The sequence below is a fragment of the Anomaloglossus baeobatrachus genome, chromosome 5 (genome assembly GCF_048569485.1).
Source record: "Anomaloglossus baeobatrachus isolate aAnoBae1 chromosome 5, aAnoBae1.hap1, whole genome shotgun sequence".
Taxonomy (NCBI): Eukaryota; Metazoa; Chordata; class Amphibia; order Anura; family Aromobatidae; genus Anomaloglossus; species Anomaloglossus baeobatrachus.
The window spans coordinates 268,802,830-268,822,172 of record NC_134357.1 but is presented as its reverse complement, the minus strand read 5'-3'; the positions used below and the strand labels follow the sequence as shown (position 1 = coordinate 268,822,172).

The window sequence follows — 19,343 nt, the reverse complement described above, 5'->3', positions numbered from 1 at the left end:
ATTTAGATCACGAGAGTGGGCCATAAGTTATTACAGATCTCACACTGGTAACAGATATCCGATCACAAATATTAAGGAATCATTTAATTCAACTCTCTATGACCTACATACCTATATAGACTGCTTAGGATCCTGCTGACAAATGCCCTTTAACCTCTTGCCAACATTGGACATACTTGGTACGTCCTAGCTCATGTCAGTATACTCACTGCCAGCTGCCGCGGGCAGCCGGCGGTGAGTTCCGCACATGTCAGCCTCACATCAGCTGTTCAAATCAGCTATCACGCATGAGTGGTTCCACTCTCCATTTTCACCTATAAACGCTTTGCACCGCGCTGTCAAAATATGACAGCGCGGTGTACATCACAGCCGCGGTAAGACCTCACACTGACCCGGCTCCATCGGAAGTCAGGTGACGTGATCACGTGGAGCCGATGGTTGTCATGGTAGCACAGGATCATGTGATGACTCCTGTAGCTATCATGAGTCCGTTCCTCTTACAGCCGGCAGAGCGCCGGCTCTAAAGGCCCCGTGACACGCTACGATTTATCTGACGATCTTGTTAGCGATGTGACATGCCCAGATCGTAGTTACGATTTGCCGAGATCGCACATAGCTCGTTTAGTAGCGGTCACACATGCACATCTCACAAACGACGCAACATCGTTCAGCGATAATATTGTTTGACCAAGGCAGTCGTGTGGATGTTGTTTGTCGTTGGCAGGGTGTCGAACGTAGCAATATGTCTGCGGAGTTCCAAACAACGAGCAATATTTTGAAACTGAACGACGCGTCAACGATCAACGATTTTCACCCTATTTGCGATCGTTCGGAGTCGCACGTAGGTGTCTTACGCAACGACGTCGCTAACAACGGATGTGCGTCACGGAAACCGTGACCCCAACGACATATCTTCAGATAAATCGTAGCGTGTAATGGGGCCTTTAGAGAAGAGCAGCTTTTCTGCAGATCAGAGCAATGCTGCTCTGACCTACAGAAATGAACAAGCAATCAGACTGCTGATCCTCATAGCCCCCTAGGGGGACTAATAAAATAGAAAAAAAGTTTAAAAATTTTTTTTTAAAAAAAATTAAACAAAAATACAACCTTAAAGTTAAAATCACCCCCCCATTCACCCCATTGAAAATTAAAGGGTTAAAAAAATACACATTTGGTATCACCGCATTCAGAAACGCCCAATCTATCAAAATATAAAATCAATTAACCTGATTGGTAAACGGTGTAGGAGAAAATAAATTCCAAACACCAAAATTGCGTTTTTTGGTCGCGACAAATTTTGTGCAAAATGCAGTAACAGGTTATCAAAACGTAGCATCTGCACAAAAATGGTACCGTTAAAAACATCAGCTCGAGACGCAAAAAATAAGCCATTGCTGAGCCATAGATCCCAAAAAATAAGAGCGCTACGGTTTTTGGAAAATAGCGCAAAAAGTGCGCCACTGTTTTCGGACAAAAGTCTGAATTTTTTTTAACCCCTTAGATAAGAGTAAACCTATACATGTTTGGTATCTACGAACTCGTACTGACCTTATGCATCACACCGACACATCAGTTTTACCATATAGTGAATATGGTGAATAAAATATCCCAAAAACAATCGTGCAATCGCACTTTTTTTGTAATTTTTCCGTACTTGGAATTTGTTTTCAGTTTTCCAGTACACTACATGGTAAAACGTATGGTTTCATTTAAAAGTACAACTCGTCCAGCAAAACATAAGCCCTCACATGGCAAGATTGAGTGAAAATAAAAAAGTTACGGCTCTCGGAAGAAGAAGAGCAAAAAACAAAAACGGAAAATCGCTAGGGGGTGAAGGGGTTAAGAGTCAACAATTTGGATTTATACCGGAGACGTAGCTAATTTGATTACAGCTGTCATGTAATTTTTGGTCACCATGGTAATTTACGACCTTTGGTTCTTCTAAATCCTTTGATGCAACTTCTCCAACTCTGACTTTTTAATATTTGTTACAGAGTAACGTTGTGACCATTGTGAAGGTTGAAGAGGGGAGTGAGGAGGAGGAGATTTTTACAGATAACTGCACACGTGAGTATAATCTAAAATACAATCTGTGCCAGAAACGCGTTTCGGGCTGCCACCATCTTATAGGGAATGCAGCTCGATAATGGGTGTTTCTTCCTTATGCTCCATGAGCGTGTACACATGGCATATCATTATTATTTTGTGACATGTTCTGTTTCATCCCTTTCACATATATAAGTTTACATCATCAGTCTTGAGGAACAGTTTATGGAGATAAACTTTCATGTTCTGACCTTAACAGATGGCTGGGAGAAAAACGGGTTAAATGCTGCGCTAGAAACCACGATTCCGATGGATAAAATAAATCCTTTCCTTTATTGGCACAAGTCAACGCGTTTCGAAAGCATATCCACTTTCTTCATCAGGACAAGACAGTACTTTTTCTTGTACTGTCTTGTCCTGATGAAGAAAGTGGATATGCTTTCGAAACGCGTTGACTTGTGCCAATAAAGGAAAGGATTTATTTTATCCATCGGAATCGTGGTTTCTAGCGCAGCATTTAACCCGTTTTTCTCCCAGCCATCTGTTATCTGCCAATTCTGCATCGGGGCTGCTGCTGACCACTGCTGCATCATCAGCTTATATGCTTACATTGGAGTTGTGCCAGTCACAACTGAAGCAGGTGAGTACCTGTCTTTACTTTTGCATACCCTTGTCTACCAGATAAGACCCTATTTCTGCGCTTGTTTCTTCCACAGTTTTTTTCCTATGTTCTGACCTTGTCAGGTTGCATCTTATTTTTGTAAACCTGCTGCTGTCCACTCTGGCTATTACATAGTGTAATTTTTCCCCATTATTAGGCACTTGCGGTAATGTATCTTTATTATTTCTTTAAACTCTTTTTTTGTACAGTTATGTTTTGATTTCCCCACATTTGCACATGATATTGTCATAAATGTTGTGCTTTTTTATTTTACCACTTTTGACACAGAAGAGAGAGTTCTATGTTTACAGACCGCTCAATAATCTGGGACACTGTCTTCAGTGGATGTCTGTAAATATACTTGAGAACAGGAGTGGGGAACCTGCGGCCCACAAAGACTTTTTCTACGGCCCCGGGCTGATTCCCGGGGACGATAATGCTGGGGCAGCAACCGCATCTTTCCGGCTGCTGGCCCTTTAAAACCCTGCACGGCGCGTTCAATGCTGGACGCACCTGAAGGACTACGTCCCCACGCTGGCACTGGCTACGTGAGGATGTACTTTGTAGGCAGGGTAGAGGTGTGCTCCAATCCAATAGAAGAGGAGCAACTGTCCCATCATCCCTAAGGTCCTACTGTTCCCGGTAGCAGCGCTGTCTGTGCCCAGCAGCAGCGCTCTCTGTGCCTGGCGGCAGTGCTCCCAGCCTCCCCCCGGGTTTGCCTGTGGTCCCAGCTTCCCCCCGGGTTTGCCTGTGGTCCCAGCTTCCCCCCGGGTTTGCCTGTGGTCCCAGCCTCCCCCCGGGTTTACCTGTGATCCCAGCCTCCCCCCGGGTTTGCCTGTGGTCCCAGCCTCCCCCCGGGTTTGCCTGTGGTCCCAGCCTCCCCCCGGGTTTGCCTGTGCTCCCAGCCTCCCCCCGGGTTTGTCTGTGGTCCCAGCCTCCCCCACGGTTTGCCTGTGGTCCCAGCCTCCCCCCGGGTTTGCCTGTGCTCCCAGCCTCCCCCCGGGTTTGCCTGTGCTCCCAGCCTCCCCCCGGGTTTGCCTGTGGTCCCAGCCTCCCCCCGGGTTTGCCTGTGGTCCCAGCCTCTCCCCGGGTTTGCCTGTGGTCCCAGCCTCCCCCCGGGTTTGCCTGTGCTCCCAGCCTCCCCCCGGGTTTGCCTATGCTCCCAGCCTCCCCCCGGGTTTGCCTGTGCTCCCAGCCTCCCCCCGGGTTTGCCTGTGCTCCCAGCCTCCCCCCGGGTTTGCCTGTGCTCCCAGCCTCCCCCCGGGTTTGCCTGTGCTCACAGCCTCCCCCCGGGTTTGCCTGTGCTCACAGCCTCCCCCCGGGTTTGCCTGTGGTCCCAGCCTCCCCCCGGGTTTACCTGTGATCCCAGCCTCCCCCCGGGTTTGCCTGTGGTCCCAGCCTCCCCCCGGGTTTGCCTGTGCTCCCAGCCTCCCCCCGGGTTTGTCTGTGGTCCCAGCCTCCCCCACGGTTTGCCTGTGGTCCCAGCCTCCCCCCGGGTTTGCCTGTGCTCCCAGCCTCCCCCCGGGTTTGCCTGTGCTCCCAGCCTCCCCCAGGGTTTGCCTGTAGTCCCAGCCTCCCCCCGGGTTTGCCTGTGGTCCCAGCCTCTCCCCGGGTTTGCCTGTGGTCCCAGCCTCCCCCCGGGTTTGCCTGTGCTCCCAGCCTCCCCCCGGGTTTGCCTATGCTCCCAGCCTCCCCCCGGGTTTGCCTGTGCTCCCAGCCTCCCCCCGGGTTTGCCTGTGCTCCCAGCCTCCCCCCGGGTTTGCCTGTGCTCCCAGCCTCCCCCCGGGTTTGCCTGTGCTCCCAGCCTCCCCCCGGGTTTGCCTGTGCTCACAGCCTCCCCCCGGGTTTGCCTGTGGTCCCAGCTTCCCCCCGGGTTTGCCTGTGGTCCCAGCCTCCCCCCGGGTTTACCTGTGATCCCAGCCTCCCCCCGGGTTTGCCTGTGGTCCCAGCCTCCCCCCGGGTTTGCCTGTGCTCCCAGCCTCCCCCCGGGTTTGTCTGTGGTCCCAGCCTCCCCCACGGTTTGCCTGTGGTCCCAGCCTCCCCCCGGGTTTGCCTGTGCTCCCAGCCTCCCCCCGGGTTTGCCTGTGCTCCCAGCCTCCCCCAGGGTTTGCCTGTGGTCCCAGCCTCCCCCCGGGTTTGCCTGTGGTCCCAGCCTCTCCCCGGGTTTGCCTGTGGTCCCAGCCTCCCCCCGGGTTTGCCTGTGCTCCCAGCCTCCCCCCGGGTTTGCCTATGCTCCCAGCCTCCCCCCGGGTTTGCCTGTGCTCCCAGCCTCCCCCCGGGTTTGCCTGTGCTCCCAGCCTCCCCCCGGGTTTGCCTGTGCTCCCAGCCTCCCCCCGGGTTTGCCTGTGCTCACAGCCTCCCCCCGGGTTTGCCTGTGCTCACAGCCTCCCCCCGGGTTTGCCTGTGCTCACAGCCTCCCCCCGGGTTTGCCTGTGCTCACAGCCTCCCCCCGGGTTTGCCTGTGCTCCCAGCCTCCCCCCGGGTTTGCCTGTGCTCCCAGCCTCCCCCCGGGTTTGCCTGTGCTCCCAGCCTCCCCCCGGGTTTGCCTGTGCTCCCAGCCTCCCCACGGGTTTGCCTGTGCTCACAGCCTCCCCCCGGGTTTGCCTGTGCTCACAGCCTCCCCCCGGGTTTGCCTGTGCTCCCAGCCTCCCCCCGGGTTTGCCTGTGCTCCCAGCCTCCCCCCGGGTTTGCCTGTGCTCCCAGCCTCCCCCCGGGTTTGCCTGTGCTCCCAGCCTCCCCCCGGGTTTGCCTGTGCTCCCAGCCTCCCCCCGGGTTTGCCTGTGCTCCCAGCCTCGTCTATGTCCCACAGCTTTTCTAGTGATATATACTGCTCCCAAGTGATGTATTTGCACTCAGCATCTTCTTTGATGTCTATGCCCCCAGCCTCCCCAGTCATATCCATGCCCCCCAGTCTCCCCAGTGTTCTATATTCCTCCCAACCTTCCCCTGTGATGTATATACCCCCATCCCCTCCTGTGATGTATATACAGCAGTCCCAGCCAACTCAAATCTGGAAAAGCAATGAATAGCAGTTGTGAAAAGCAACAAGATCAATATCGCCTAATATTACAGCTGCACCAAAGAGTAGAAGCTCCAGCTGCCACAGTGAGTTAATTGTTTGACCATATATATTAGGGTAATTTTCAAGTTGATAGTTTTGTGCGGCCCCCGAAGGTTGGTAGAAATTTCCAAATGGCCCCCGGCAAAAAAAAGGTTCCTCACCCCTGCTGTAGAAGCTTGCTGGTGTGAGAGATTCACACTCAGGACCCCGGATATGGAATGGAGACCTCAATCCATGCGCTGAACTATTATGTACAAGAGTATTTTCTCTGCCTAAAATTCTAAATGGCATTTTTCTTTACACGCATAATATAATAACAGTATATACAGATGACTGTACATGTCAATTTTTATCATGTGGACCAGACACCATTTTCTGCCACGGAACTCAAGAGTGTGAATATGTGAAGAGCTGATTACAGGTGGTAAGAGGAGGGGTAGAGATGACTGACAGATGTTTTACTGGTCTCACAGTGTAAGGCTACGTGCGCATGTTGTGTTTTTGCATGCAGTTACACTGCGATCTGCACCGCAGCGTAACTGCATGCGTCCTGCATCCCCAGCACAATCTATGAAGATTATGCAGGAGACGTGCGCACGTGGCGTATTAGAGCGCAGCGCTTCGGCTGCTGCCCGAAGCGCGCGTTCTAAGAAGTGACATGTCACTTCTTTCCTGCGCTCTGCATGCAGCCCCCGCTTTGTCTATGGGTTTGTCTATGGGAGGGACTGCAGTCAGAGCGCATGGAATATGCTTTTTTTTTTTTCATTACGGACTCTTTCTGCAGCGATTTGAAGCGCACGTGAGGTAGTGACCACCAATGTTGTGGATGGTCGCAGTGGAGAAGGATCCCCCGGTGATATTGAACTGAAGGTGTGACTGTGGGACCTGTAGTTCCACAGAACTTGGGTTGTAATTAAGGGTTAGGTTCCCTTTAAACTGTGACCAGTGTGATGGACAGAGCTGGAGAATCACATACCTCCACCTGTGGGTGTGTCCGGTTGGGTTTAAGAGACTGTTAGTTTTAGAAACAGAGAGAAGCCTGAGAGTGTTGCACATGGAGGATGTGTGCTGGAGATTTCAGTCTGTGTGAAGACTGAAGAGAGACTCCTGGAAATCAGTCCAGGTGAGGACTGGGGAAAAATACTGCAGCCTGGCTGGAGAGGGCTGGAGGCTGCAGGAAGCAACCACAGTGACTTGTGTTCGCTGGCTGGAGCCAGAGTGTGGAGAATCCACTATGGACATTTAATTGGACTGGAAGCCCACGGTATGTGGATGTTATATTTTCCTTTAAGCCAGGAGAGGCTTCATTGTGTTTTGGAAGGGCAGTTTAAGTTGGTTACCAATAAACTGCTACATTTTTGAGAGAGACTGTGTTGCCTGTGTATGCCTAAGCTACCCTGCACCGCTGCAAGTGAGTGGGTGCAACCTTACAATATATATATATCTCAAAAGTGAGTACACCCTCCACTTTTTTGTACATGTCAATACTTTTCATGGGACAATCCTAAAGATTTGCTACTTAGATAGAATGTAAAGTAGTCAGTGTACAGCTTGTATAACAGTGTAAATTTGGTGTGTCCTCTAACAGCCATTAATGCCTAAACTGCTCGCAAAGTGAGTACACCCCTAAGTAAAAATGGCCAAATTGTGTCCAAAATGTCCATATTTTGAGTGGCCACCACTATTTTCAAGCACTTCATTAACCCCTTCAAGACCAATGACATACTGGTAGCGGTGATCTCCGCACATTTCTGCTGATTTAGACAGCAGACATATGAGGCTAACAGGCACTGGTGGATCTACAATCCACCTACTCCTGCTTACCACTTAGATCGCGCTGTCAAAATGTGACAGCGTGATTTAAATGGCCTTTGCAAGGATTACGCCGTTCCCCAGCCACCGTCTGAGACCCCGTGATGTAATCATGGGGAGCCGATAGTTGCCATGGTAGCTCGGGGTCATGGGATGACCAATGACACTACCATGACCTACTTCCTGTAAGAGCTGACAGATCACCGCCTCTCACAGGAACACTACATTTCTGCTGATCAGAGTTTTGCAGCTCTGATCAGCAGAAATGAACAAGCGATCAGACTGCAGATCCATGAAGTCCCCTAGGGGTCTAGTAAAATGAATAAAAAATGTAAAAAAAAAAAAAAATTAAAATAAAAAATCTAAAAGTTCAAATCACCTCTCATTCGCCCCATTGAAAATAAAACCGTTTAAAAAAAATAAATATACACATATCAGAGCATGAGAAAAAAAATTCCAAACGCCAGAATTACATTGTTTAAAATGCAATAACAGGCAATCAAAATGTAGCATCTGCACAAAAATGGTATCATTAAGTACACCAGCTCAAGACGCAAAAAAATAAGCCATTGCTGAGCCCCAGATCACGAAAATTGAGACCGCTACGGGTCTCAAAAATGACGCCAAAAGCATAATTCTTTCTTTTTTTTGACACGTCTGAATTTGTTTTTAAAATCTTAGGTAAAAATATACATGTTTTGGTATCTATGAACTCGTACCGACCTGAGGCATCATATAGGCACAACAGTTTTACCAAATAGTGAACAACAGTTTTACCATATAGTTTACAAGGTGAATAAAATATCCCAAAAACAATCGTGCAATTGCATTTTTTTGCAATTTCGCCACACTTGGATTTTTTTTTCCTTATTTTCCAGTACACTATATGGTAAAACAAACAATTTCATTCAAGCATTCATATGGCAAGATTGACAGAAAAATTAGAAAAGTTATGGCTCTTGGAAGAAGGGGGGGGAACAAAAACTAACAAAAAAAAAAAAATTGCCTGAGGTTGAAGGAGTTAACTCTTTGGGCATGGAGATCACTGCTTGACCATACTGCTGCTCTTACCTGCTTTGCTCTGTGCTAGAATGTGTTTAGCTGTCAGGAAGGGTATACAATGGACACCACCTACTAGATCTGACTTATAGGCCACTGTAAAATGGCAGTTCTCCTAAAGTTAAAAGGGGAAATGCGGGATTTGGTCGAGGGATCTTATGAAAATATTACTTATACCCCCACCTTCTTTATCCACCCCCCCCCCCCCCTTCACTATGTTTCAAAAAGTGCAAACTATGTTAATCCAAGCCTGTTGGCGTAAACAGGCTCAGATCAAATTACAAACCGTTCAGTGTAGTAATGATGCAGGTGGACTTACTATTCCAGATCTATGGATATACTACATTGCATCTGCTACCTTTCCATGGCTGGGATAACCAAGAAAATATGGGTAAAGTGTGAGTTTATTGTACACAGGGTTCAACATGGACCTCACTACAGTGGGTTAGAGGTGGAACCTTTTCCGGGAAGGGATCCCCCAAACCCTCACACTTGCTTTAATTTTCAAAGTGTGGGATAAAGGAAAGGAAAGAGGGCATTACGGGATGTACTAAATATACCATCATATGGCACAATCCAAATCTTGGTGAACTATTAAAAGGTAGAGGTTTTTCTGCCTGGGAACAAAAAGGAATCTGCATGTTAGATCAACTATACATAAACCTCACCCTTAAAAGTTTCCGACAATTTCAAGACGAATTTAGTTGATCACATAAGTGGTTTTACCAGTACTTACAGCTTAGACATGCCCTTTCTGCTCAGTCCAGTATAGCTTTTACTACCCAACGCTATGTAATAATAGATGCTAATGCTTCTACAGGACATTCAAAAGGTTTAATCTCTACTATCCATAAGAATGTATTGGATTCTCAACTAGGGGGACCACCAACTAAAGTTCATTCTAGATGCGAAGCCTATGTGGGCCCTATATCAATGGAACAGTGTAGGGAGATACTGGAAAAGATTCCTAAATTGTCACTGTTTGAGGCTCAGAGACATTCTCAGATATACATAATTCATAGTCTACAACACACCTAATCTACATAAAATTGGACTTCGCACAGATGTAAGGTGTCCTAGATGAGGAATTGAAGAGGCGCATCTGCTGCATATGTTATGGGAATGTAGTAAATTAGGAACCTTTTGGAGAGGAGCCCTGTGTTTGATTGAACAAGTTTATGGAGTAAAGGCCCCATTACATGCAACGACATCGCTAACGAGATGTCATTGGGGTCACGGAATTCGTGACGCACATCCAGCCTCGTTAGGAACGTCGTTGCGTGTGACACGTACGAGCGACCGCTAACGATGCAAAATACTCACGAAATCGTTGATTGTTGACACGTCGTATATTTCCCAAATATCTTTGCTGATTTTGGACGCAGGTTGTTCGTCGTTCCTGAGGCAGCACACATCACTACGTGTGACACCCCAGGAACGACGAACAACACCGTACCTGTGTCCTCCAGCAACGAGGTGGGCGTGACTTTCATGCGGCTGCTCTCCGCTTCTATTAAACGCCTGCCGTGTGACGTCACTGCGACGCCACACAAACCGCCCCCTTAGAAAAGAGGCTGTTCGCCGGCCACAGCGACGTCATTAAGAAGGTAAGTATGTGACGGGTACTAGCGATTTTGTCCACGACGGGCAGCGATTTGCCCTTGACGCACAAACTACGGGGGCGGGTGCGAACGCTAGTGACATTGCTAGCGATGTCGCAGTGTGTAAAGCCCCCTTAAGGCTTCAAGCAGACCCCGTATATGTGTGTCGCCCAGGGCTATGGGGTACTCGGTCCCGGGCTGTATATGTGCGGTGATGCTGTGTCACGGTTGTATTATCGCCGTTGCCTGTTTCCGTGATCCTGGGGACGCTTTTTAAAAGGGGTATATATACAAGGGAGTGGAAGAGTTTGTATTGTGATGCCACTTGCTGGTTGCGGTTATGGTGACTGAACCGCTGCTGCACAGTCTGTTACCTCTGGGGCCGATGGTGGTAGCAGCCTGGATGGTAGGCCCTCAGCAAGTAGGGCTGGGCCCCAGGGACTGAATATAGGGGTCTGTTGCAGAAAGAAGGGAGACCACACGATGGGGATGCAGTGCAACTTCTGTTTACTCACTTTAAGGTGGAGCTGTGGCCTCGAGGACGGCTGGTTCCAGACCCCTGGTCCTTTTTGTCCCAGTGCTGGTGTGGTGACCTGGTAGTCTTTCCCCAGCACCTCTCACGTGTTTGTGGGACCCCCTATCCTGGAGTGTTTGTGAGTCCCTTACTGTCTTTTGGCAGTCTCTTGTCTGTACGGCGGGCAGTGCGAACCCTGTAGGGTCGGTGTTCTGTTCCGGACCTTGGCTCAATCTTTACTGCTGGTGCCCCCGGCTTTGGGTCAGTGAGGTCCGTGAAGGTCCCCTTACTGTGCAGGTATTTGTCAGGTTGCCTGAAGTTGTCGCCTGACCTAGGGCCCTGTGCCCAGTCGGTGCTCTGGTTTCAAAGGTACCTGGCTGTACCGTCCCTGGCAACCACTCTCCTTGCCACCTGGGTCACCATTACACGACTCCGTCTGGAGACACGTCCGTCCCCTTCAACTGTCACCACCGGACTCCTCTGTCTGAGTGTCTCTCTGTCCCCTCCCACCGGGCTGCCTTCTAGTGGACTGGACTGGCTCTGCCTCTGGGTGGCCATCCATTGGGTCCTGGACTAGTCATTCATCCCTAATGGGGAGTGGGAAACCGGGGATGTTATGTGTTTTTTTTTGTACTGGCACTGGGCATCCAGGTCCCTGGGGGTAGGCACTGCATCTTGGTCAGGATGCAGTACCTAATAGTGCCTTGAGGGTTATTAATAGGAGCTCTGATTGTTGCTATAGACAACAGAGGAATTTTAGTATAAGACAGCTTATGTGTAAGTTAACATGATTTCCGTGGGGACAGGCACACATAGAGACTGAGATAGACAGACAGACAGACAGACACACACACACACACTCACAGAGACCTGCACAGAGCCACAGACCCGCGCAGAGATGCTTAGTTACTATCAACGCCAGGTACTACAACTAGTCTAATATATAAAGATGTGTGTGTGTGTGTGTATCCGCTAAAGGAATTCGCCCAGTTGCATCTGTAGTGGCCCGGTCCAGATTGTGTCTGTTTCTTTAAGTACATTTACATATATGTAATATTATGTTATATGTTATAAGTAAAGCATTTTTCATTTGCTGTGTTCTAGCACCATCTACTGGTGAAAACTGTAAGAATCTGAAGTGTGCATTGGGTGTTTTCGTATTGGCCAGTTCTTGGTCACATGGCTCAATAGGTGGAGCTATTCTCCAGCCTCTGTCTGGAAAGAACTGGAATGTTCTGGTTCTGGCGGAGTCTCCTCTGAGGGAAGACATTATGTGTAGTTTCTCTTCACCACAAGACTCCTGCTAGGCCTGAGGCCTAGAATTTCACCATTTACTGATTTTTACAGCCAATATACTGAAGGCTTGCTATCCTGAATCCTCACTGGCCAGATATACATCTCTATAGACAGTAGGGCATACTGAGTATATACCAGACCCTACTGCACGCAGATTGGGGAAGTTTGAGGGTCTCCCATCCCACTGCAATATTAGTGGCTTTCATGCCATTGTCCACGCACCAGCCTTCCGGTCCCCGTAGCGCGCTGGGCAACTTTCTACATTTGCTTACAAGTACTGCATGTGTCTTAACTAGCAGTGAAATCAACCCCAGGACTCCAGGTCTGTACAATTTTATTACTGTATCATATCTGCCTTCTAAGCTCGAGACTCTGAACCTGCTAAAAGCATACCAGAATTAAATCTGAAACAAATCGTGCTCTTAAAAGCTCCAGAACCCTAATTGCACTTCAGCATTCAACTCCAAGCTGTATTTGCCATGGCCTACCCACAAAAGACTGAAACATACAGTATATTCCGTGTTGTTTTCCTTTGTTCCCGCTGTATTAAAGCAACTGTTATCCCTAAGACCGTGTCTGTGGACTGTCCATCAGCTGTGGATACTGTGTGGGGGTGGATAGCAGGGAACATCAGGGCCTGGTAGACCACCCAGGGAACACGGCCCCTGCAACCTTGGGACAGAACAGCAACTGTGACATATAGAACATTTGAGGTCCTCTGTCCCTGGGCCCTTACAAAGGTCGAATTTGGCGTCACGAACAGGATCATTCCTCTGTGCCTATTTTCTCTTACTGCACTACAAGTCTCAGCAGTGCTATATTCAAGATGGGGAGCCTTCCATCTCAGAGACTGGGTTGGTGCATAATAGTGCATCCCTTAAAGCTACAGTGTCGTCATTATTCTTAAAGAAACAGTACTTGCATCATCACCAAAATGTCTGAACCTCTTCATAATGACCAGGCTGAGTCTGTTAACTCTGTATCATCATCATCATCATCATTGGGTTATGCAATGCCCCTGCTACATTTCAGCGACTCATGGAAAGATGTCTTGGTCACCTCACATCTACAATCACAAAATTTTGCACAGCCACTCTTTTGACTCCAGGAACATCATAGACTGCTTAGAGTGGAAAATTAACTCCACGCTTTTGGTATTCGCCAAAAAAATCTGCTTACATTAACGTCAATGGAGCTGGGAGCTGCAGGCAATTAATAAGCAACAAAGGACATTCTTAGTATAAGACAGCCTATCTGTCAGTTAGTATGATATCAACAGAGTCAAGCAGACAGTCAGCATCACAGGTGTTCTATGGTTAACCCAGGGAAGCCTATATTGGCTCTAAAGCTGGCCTTAACACCTGGGGGTACCCTTAATGGTAGGGAGGTCCGGGCCTGCAACCTAGGCCCTATCTACTGTCCTTGTCCCTGATTTTATGAACCCCCCCTCACCAACCCACCACAATGGGGGATTGGGCAAGAACAGAAGAATACACCCCATCAACAAATATGTACAAACAGGTAACAACAAAAACAACAACTTGTACACATGGCAACCATACAACAAGGAGCCACTAAAAGTGCACAAGGGGAACCAACATAAAAGGGGGGGAAGAAAGAAGACTGCTGGGAAACTATCATATAATAAACAGACACACCTGAAAAACACAACAGAGAGAGTTCACAGCTCCTTCCACCTCCTGGCTCAGCTTCCAAATGATAGAAAATTAACGGCATCCTCTGGTGGATGTGGAGGGTATATATAAGTCACACAGAGGCACAGGCACATAGAGACGCACACAAAGGCAGAGAGTGGGAGTGTGAGAGTTGAAGACAGACAGACAGGGTGAGTGGGAGTGTGAGAGAGTAGGAGAGAGGAAGAGTGAGAGAGTGACAGTGAGACACTTAGTTACTATCCCGGGTAATGCCGGTTACTACAGCTAATTGTCTATAAATTAATTGTTTTGGATTTATTTCACAAAGGAAACTGTAAAATCACTGATTTTTTTTCTTTTTCAATAAAAACGATCTAATTTAAAAAAATAATAATAATAATAATAATAATAATAATAATAATAAAAAAAGGGAAATTTGAACACTAATTATTACTGCCATCTTTGACTATTAGTAACTAATATTCAATACTAAATGACACCATAAGGCTTTCTGTTCCTATGCCATATGCAAGTAAGTACGCTGACTAAATAAGATGAACCACTGTACTAATAAAGAATATTTATTCCACACTGAAAGTCTACACTTATTATTCTATCAACGACCACACTAATACAGAATACAGTAATGGCACACAATACTAATAATACAAAATAGATCTCCTAATTGCCTAATAATATTTATCAGTCACGTTAAAGGGAATCTGTTAGCAGGTTTTGCTATGTAATCTGAAGACCGCATGCTGCAAGGGTTAAAGAGAATTCAGTCATGTCTGTGAAAGTCAGATCTGTTGTTTATTTACTATATTTGTTTAAACAGCAGGACACTTATCATTGCTCAGACTACAATATCACACACAGCAATCCAGCACACCCCCTCCTCTGACACCTTACTGTTAATGTACAATCTCTATACAGAGCCTGGTGTAGATTGGGAAGCTCTGTCTGCTCTGCTACATGACTAAATCTAAAAATTGTGATTGTGTCAGAACGGCTGCGGACAGTAATCTAAATGATACATAGTTGGATTCAGGATTTCTTTCATCATCTTGCTCTCAGAAGAGGTAGCAAAAACCTGCAGACAGATTCCCTTTAAGTAAAACACATAAACAAATAACCACACAGTGCACCTAACACCCTATATTGATATAATATCAGCACGGTGGCTCAGTGGTTAGCACTGCAGTCTTGCAGCGCTGGGGTCCTGGGTTCAAATCCTACCCATGACACCAGCTGCAAGGAGTTTGTATGTTCTCCCATTGTTTGCGTGGGTTTCCTCCGGATTCTACGGTTTCATCCCACACTCTAAAAACATTCTGATAGGGAACTTAGATTGTGAGCCCCAATGGGGACAGTGTTGCCATTGTATGTAAAGCACTGGAATTAATAGCGCTATATAAATGAATAAATATATAATGTAAAGTGTACATTTTGGGGTAGTTTCCTCTACCTCCCCATTATGAGTCTTCTATGAAAATATAAGTAGAAACAATTGGTGACCGAAACAGTGTAACGTGAACCTATAGAAGAAAGTGGGGGGGAGCGCACAACCTGGTGGTTTAACATCATAATTTATTAGTCCTTTCTTTGTGATCTACTTTCTTATTGAGTTGACGATTAGATTGCATTACAATTTGTATGGAAATGTTATAAGAAAAAATACATAAATGGTAATTGTACTTTTTGGGCGCTATTACCAAACAATGATGAAATCTGTTTTATTCTTGGCAGATAATTATACCAGGAGCTCAGCAGGACATCTGTTATTTTCAGATTTTACAACAGATGATCATGATATCAAACCAGAAACATGTGACGAAAAGGCGATGATCCCTGATATACATCCAGCCCTTTTCCAAAACAGTCTATCACCTGATCCTTTTAAACAGGTCCTTTCTTCTGCTTTAACTGAGAGTGATATGAAAAATGAAAGTCACAGAAAGTTTACTGAACGTCAAACATCTCGTTTAGGGGAAAAAATGTTTTCATGTTCAGAATGTGGAAAATGTTTTAAACGGAAAAAATATCTTGTTAATCATCAGAGCATTCATACAGGGACAAAACCATTTTCATGTTCAGAATGTGGAAAATGTTTTAATCGGAAAGCAAATCTTGTTTTACATCAGATAGTTCACACAGGGGTGAAGCCATTTGCATGTTCAGAATGTGGGAAAAGTTATACTGAAAAATCCAGACTTGTTACACATCAAAGAAGTCACACAGGGGAGAAACCATTTTCATGTTCAGAATGTGGGAAATGTTTTAATTGGAAAGCAAATCTTGTTGCACACCAGAGAATTCACACAGGGGAAAAGCTATTTTCATGTTCAGAATGTGGGAAAGGTTTTATTCGGAAAACTAATCTTGCTTTACATCAGATCATTCACACAGGGGAGAAGACATTTTCATGTTCTGTATGTGGGGAATTCTTTATTTCAAAATCAAATCTTATTAATCACCAAAGTCTTCACACAGGGGAAAGGCCATTTTCATGTCCAGAATGTGGGAAATGTTTTAATTGGAAAGCAAATCTTGTTGCACACCAGAGAATTCATACAGGGGAGAAGCCGTTTTCTTGTTCAGAATGTGGCAAAAGTTTTTTAGAGAAAGCATATCTTGCTATACATCAGAGAATTCACACAGGGGAAAAGCCATTTTTATGTTCAGAATGTGGTAAACGTTTTAATCATAAAACAGATCTTGTTAAACATCAGAGGATTCATACAGGAGAGAAACCATTTTCATGTTCAGAATGTGGGAAATGTTACAAGCATAAATCAGATTTAGTTGCACATCACAGAATCCACACAGGAGAAAAGCCATTTTCATGTACAGAATGTAGCAAGTGTTTTAAACAAAAACCCAGTTTAGTTGCACATTTGAGAACTCACACAGGGGAGAAGCCATTTTCATGTTCAGAATGTGGGAAATGTTTTATTCGGAAAGCATATCTTGATAAACATCAGAAAATTCACAGAGGGGAGAAGTCATTTTCAGAATGTGGGTAACATTTTAGTTAATCATATATTGTTTCATGTCGGACAGGGTAGAAGCTATATTCATGTTGTCTTAATGTTGTATTTTATTTGTTTAATAGTTTTAGTTATACACAAGAGAAAAGCCATATTCACGTTCAGGGTGGGGAAATGTTTAATAGGGTATTTCCATCTCGTAAGAGCCTATCCCAATATGTAGTATGAATAATAATAATAATAATAATAATAATAATAAAAGCCAATAATTCCAATTTCAAATGTAGTATAGTTGTCCTGATTAGCTATTTCGCTTAATTAATGTGCAGGGCATGGCAGTAGTTTGGGTATCAATGGTTATGACCACTTATATAGTGACAGTTAGTTGATAGTGGTTGCAAAAAAGGATACTTAAGCTGCTGTGTCCTGTACATGAGGGAAATTACACAGCTTATCAGGAAAACTATACTACATTTCTAATTCAAGGTATTTGCTATTATTATTATTATTATACCTACTACATACTGAGATAGGATCTTGGAAATGGGAATACCCCTTTAACTGAAAAATTAGATCTTGCTAACCATCAGGAAACCCACACAAGGAAGAAGCAATTTTTATGTTTGGAGTATAACAAATGATTTAAGCTGAAAATGTATCAAGCATCACAGCATTCACAATGTACAAGAAAATGAACATGTTATGGACCAGTACAGTCACATTATTACAAGAGAAAGGGAAAACAATTTAAGATCACAAAACTATTATCAGAAAATGTATACAATGACCATTTTGTTACTTAAAAGCAGTTAGTTTCCAAATATTTCACCTATATATGCACCATGTATATAAAATATTCAACGTGTGTGTGTGTGTGTATATAAAATGTATATACACAGTATATGAGGTATATCTGTGGGTGGTCGGGAGCTGCCGTGTTTCTTCATATTTGACATCGGCTATGGCTAGAAGCTTCTATAATTGATCAGGAGAATTGGAAACCATCCAACAACCAGTATGTCTACTGTAATTATTAAAATGGCCTATTAAATCAATAACAGGGGCCCCATAGCAAAAGTCCAATTTTCGGATCACCTCCCCCCCCCCCCACCCAATAGGCACAGTCAGTCATGGAAAACCATACTTCCCATCTTTAAAAAGACTGTAAAAAGAGGAATATTTTGTGGCATGCACACAAATAGTGCCCGTGGTGATACCTCTTAGTGTCCCAACCCACTGCAGAACTCCCTTCATGGTGTCCATACAGAATTAAGTGACCATGATGCTCCTATACACAATATGACCCCTCCAAAGATATCTCTTAGTGTGATATTCCATGATAAATTCTTCATTTTGCTGTTTCGGGAAACCCCCACATCCAAATTGTGACGCTCCCCAAGGTGCATTCCTCCAGAAAACATAATTTCACCACAGTGCCCCAATACTGTGACCGTTTCCTCCAATACAGTATAAGGTCACCATCTGTAGTCCCCAATACAGTATAAATTCCAACCTCCACACTCCAAAAAAAATTGACACACAAAAAAAATGCTCACCTAAACAAGTTACCAATATATGATGGTTTTGTCTATGCTATGTGTGGAGAGAGGTTCCACATAGCAGGCATGATCTAATGATATCATTGAACCTATATTGATTGGTGGAACAAGGAGCTGACAGTTCCCTGCTCTGCCATTATATTCAATTTTATCTGCCTCCTGAAGATGCGGAAACTGTTGAATTTGGAACACATGTATCCCCTCTGCTCACAATACCCATAATAGCATCTATTGGATAAGACTATTTGAAGATCGAATAGGTTCTTTGGGCACAATTCTGATCACATACCGTAGCGACTCCCCAAGGCTGATATCAGATCAAGTGGAAGAAAGGCATTGGACAACCTCCTTTCGAACTTGTTACCAATTAAACATCTTTTTCAACCTATTGCCTTGTGTTTGTATATTTCTTTCTTAGATTTTAAGATATTACCTTAGAATTTAAGCTGTTGGGGACAGCTAGTAGGCATTTAGTACAGAAATAGTGAAGGGAGAATTACATAGCTCCATGGTACAGACAAAAAGTGGTAATTTTGAATGGAAATCTGTTTTCTCATCAGTAGTACCATCAGTAGGACAGCAACTGGTGAAATTCTTCACTCTCTGATCTGATAGGACGGGTAGAAATTTTAATTGCCACATGATCAATACATAAAGTACCCCCATGCTTCAACCCTTTCTTTATTTACACTCTAAATAATCATTTATGGATTAACTACACTTTGTCAACAGGGTCACGATCTGGGGAGTTTCCTGGCCATGGACCCAAAACTTCAACATTTTGTTCACTTGGCCACTTCATATGTTAAATATATGTTATGTATATATTGTGGCACACAAGGAGGACTTCATGATACTTCTTGTTTATTGATTTATTGAATTGTCCTCGGAAAGTAGTTGTAGAATAATACAGAGATTATGTTAATGTTATGGTAAAATAGTCCATTTATCTCTGGTGAGTTCAATAGCGCTATATAAATGAATAAATATTATATTATTTGATTGGTTGTGTCAGCTGTTTGTGTTCGGGGGTGGGGGTCCAAGCGCCACAGCCCTAGTGGCATACCCCAGTAGGAATTTGCGGGATGG

General features: G+C 45.3%; 2 protein-coding genes across 2 annotated transcripts in view; both read left to right on the top strand.

The window, feature by feature from the left end:
* LOC142311242 (uncharacterized) overlaps positions 1–19,343 on the top strand; it is a 278,135-nt gene that overhangs the window by 19,556 nt on the left and 239,236 nt on the right. The window lies entirely within an intron of this gene.
* On the top strand, positions 15,548–19,214 carry LOC142311240 (uncharacterized). The gene is given in 2 exon segments (XM_075349460.1): positions 15,548–15,683; positions 15,686–19,214. Coding segments are annotated over 2 exon segments (1,080 nt in total). The 5' UTR covers positions 15,548–15,649; the 3' UTR covers positions 16,732–19,214.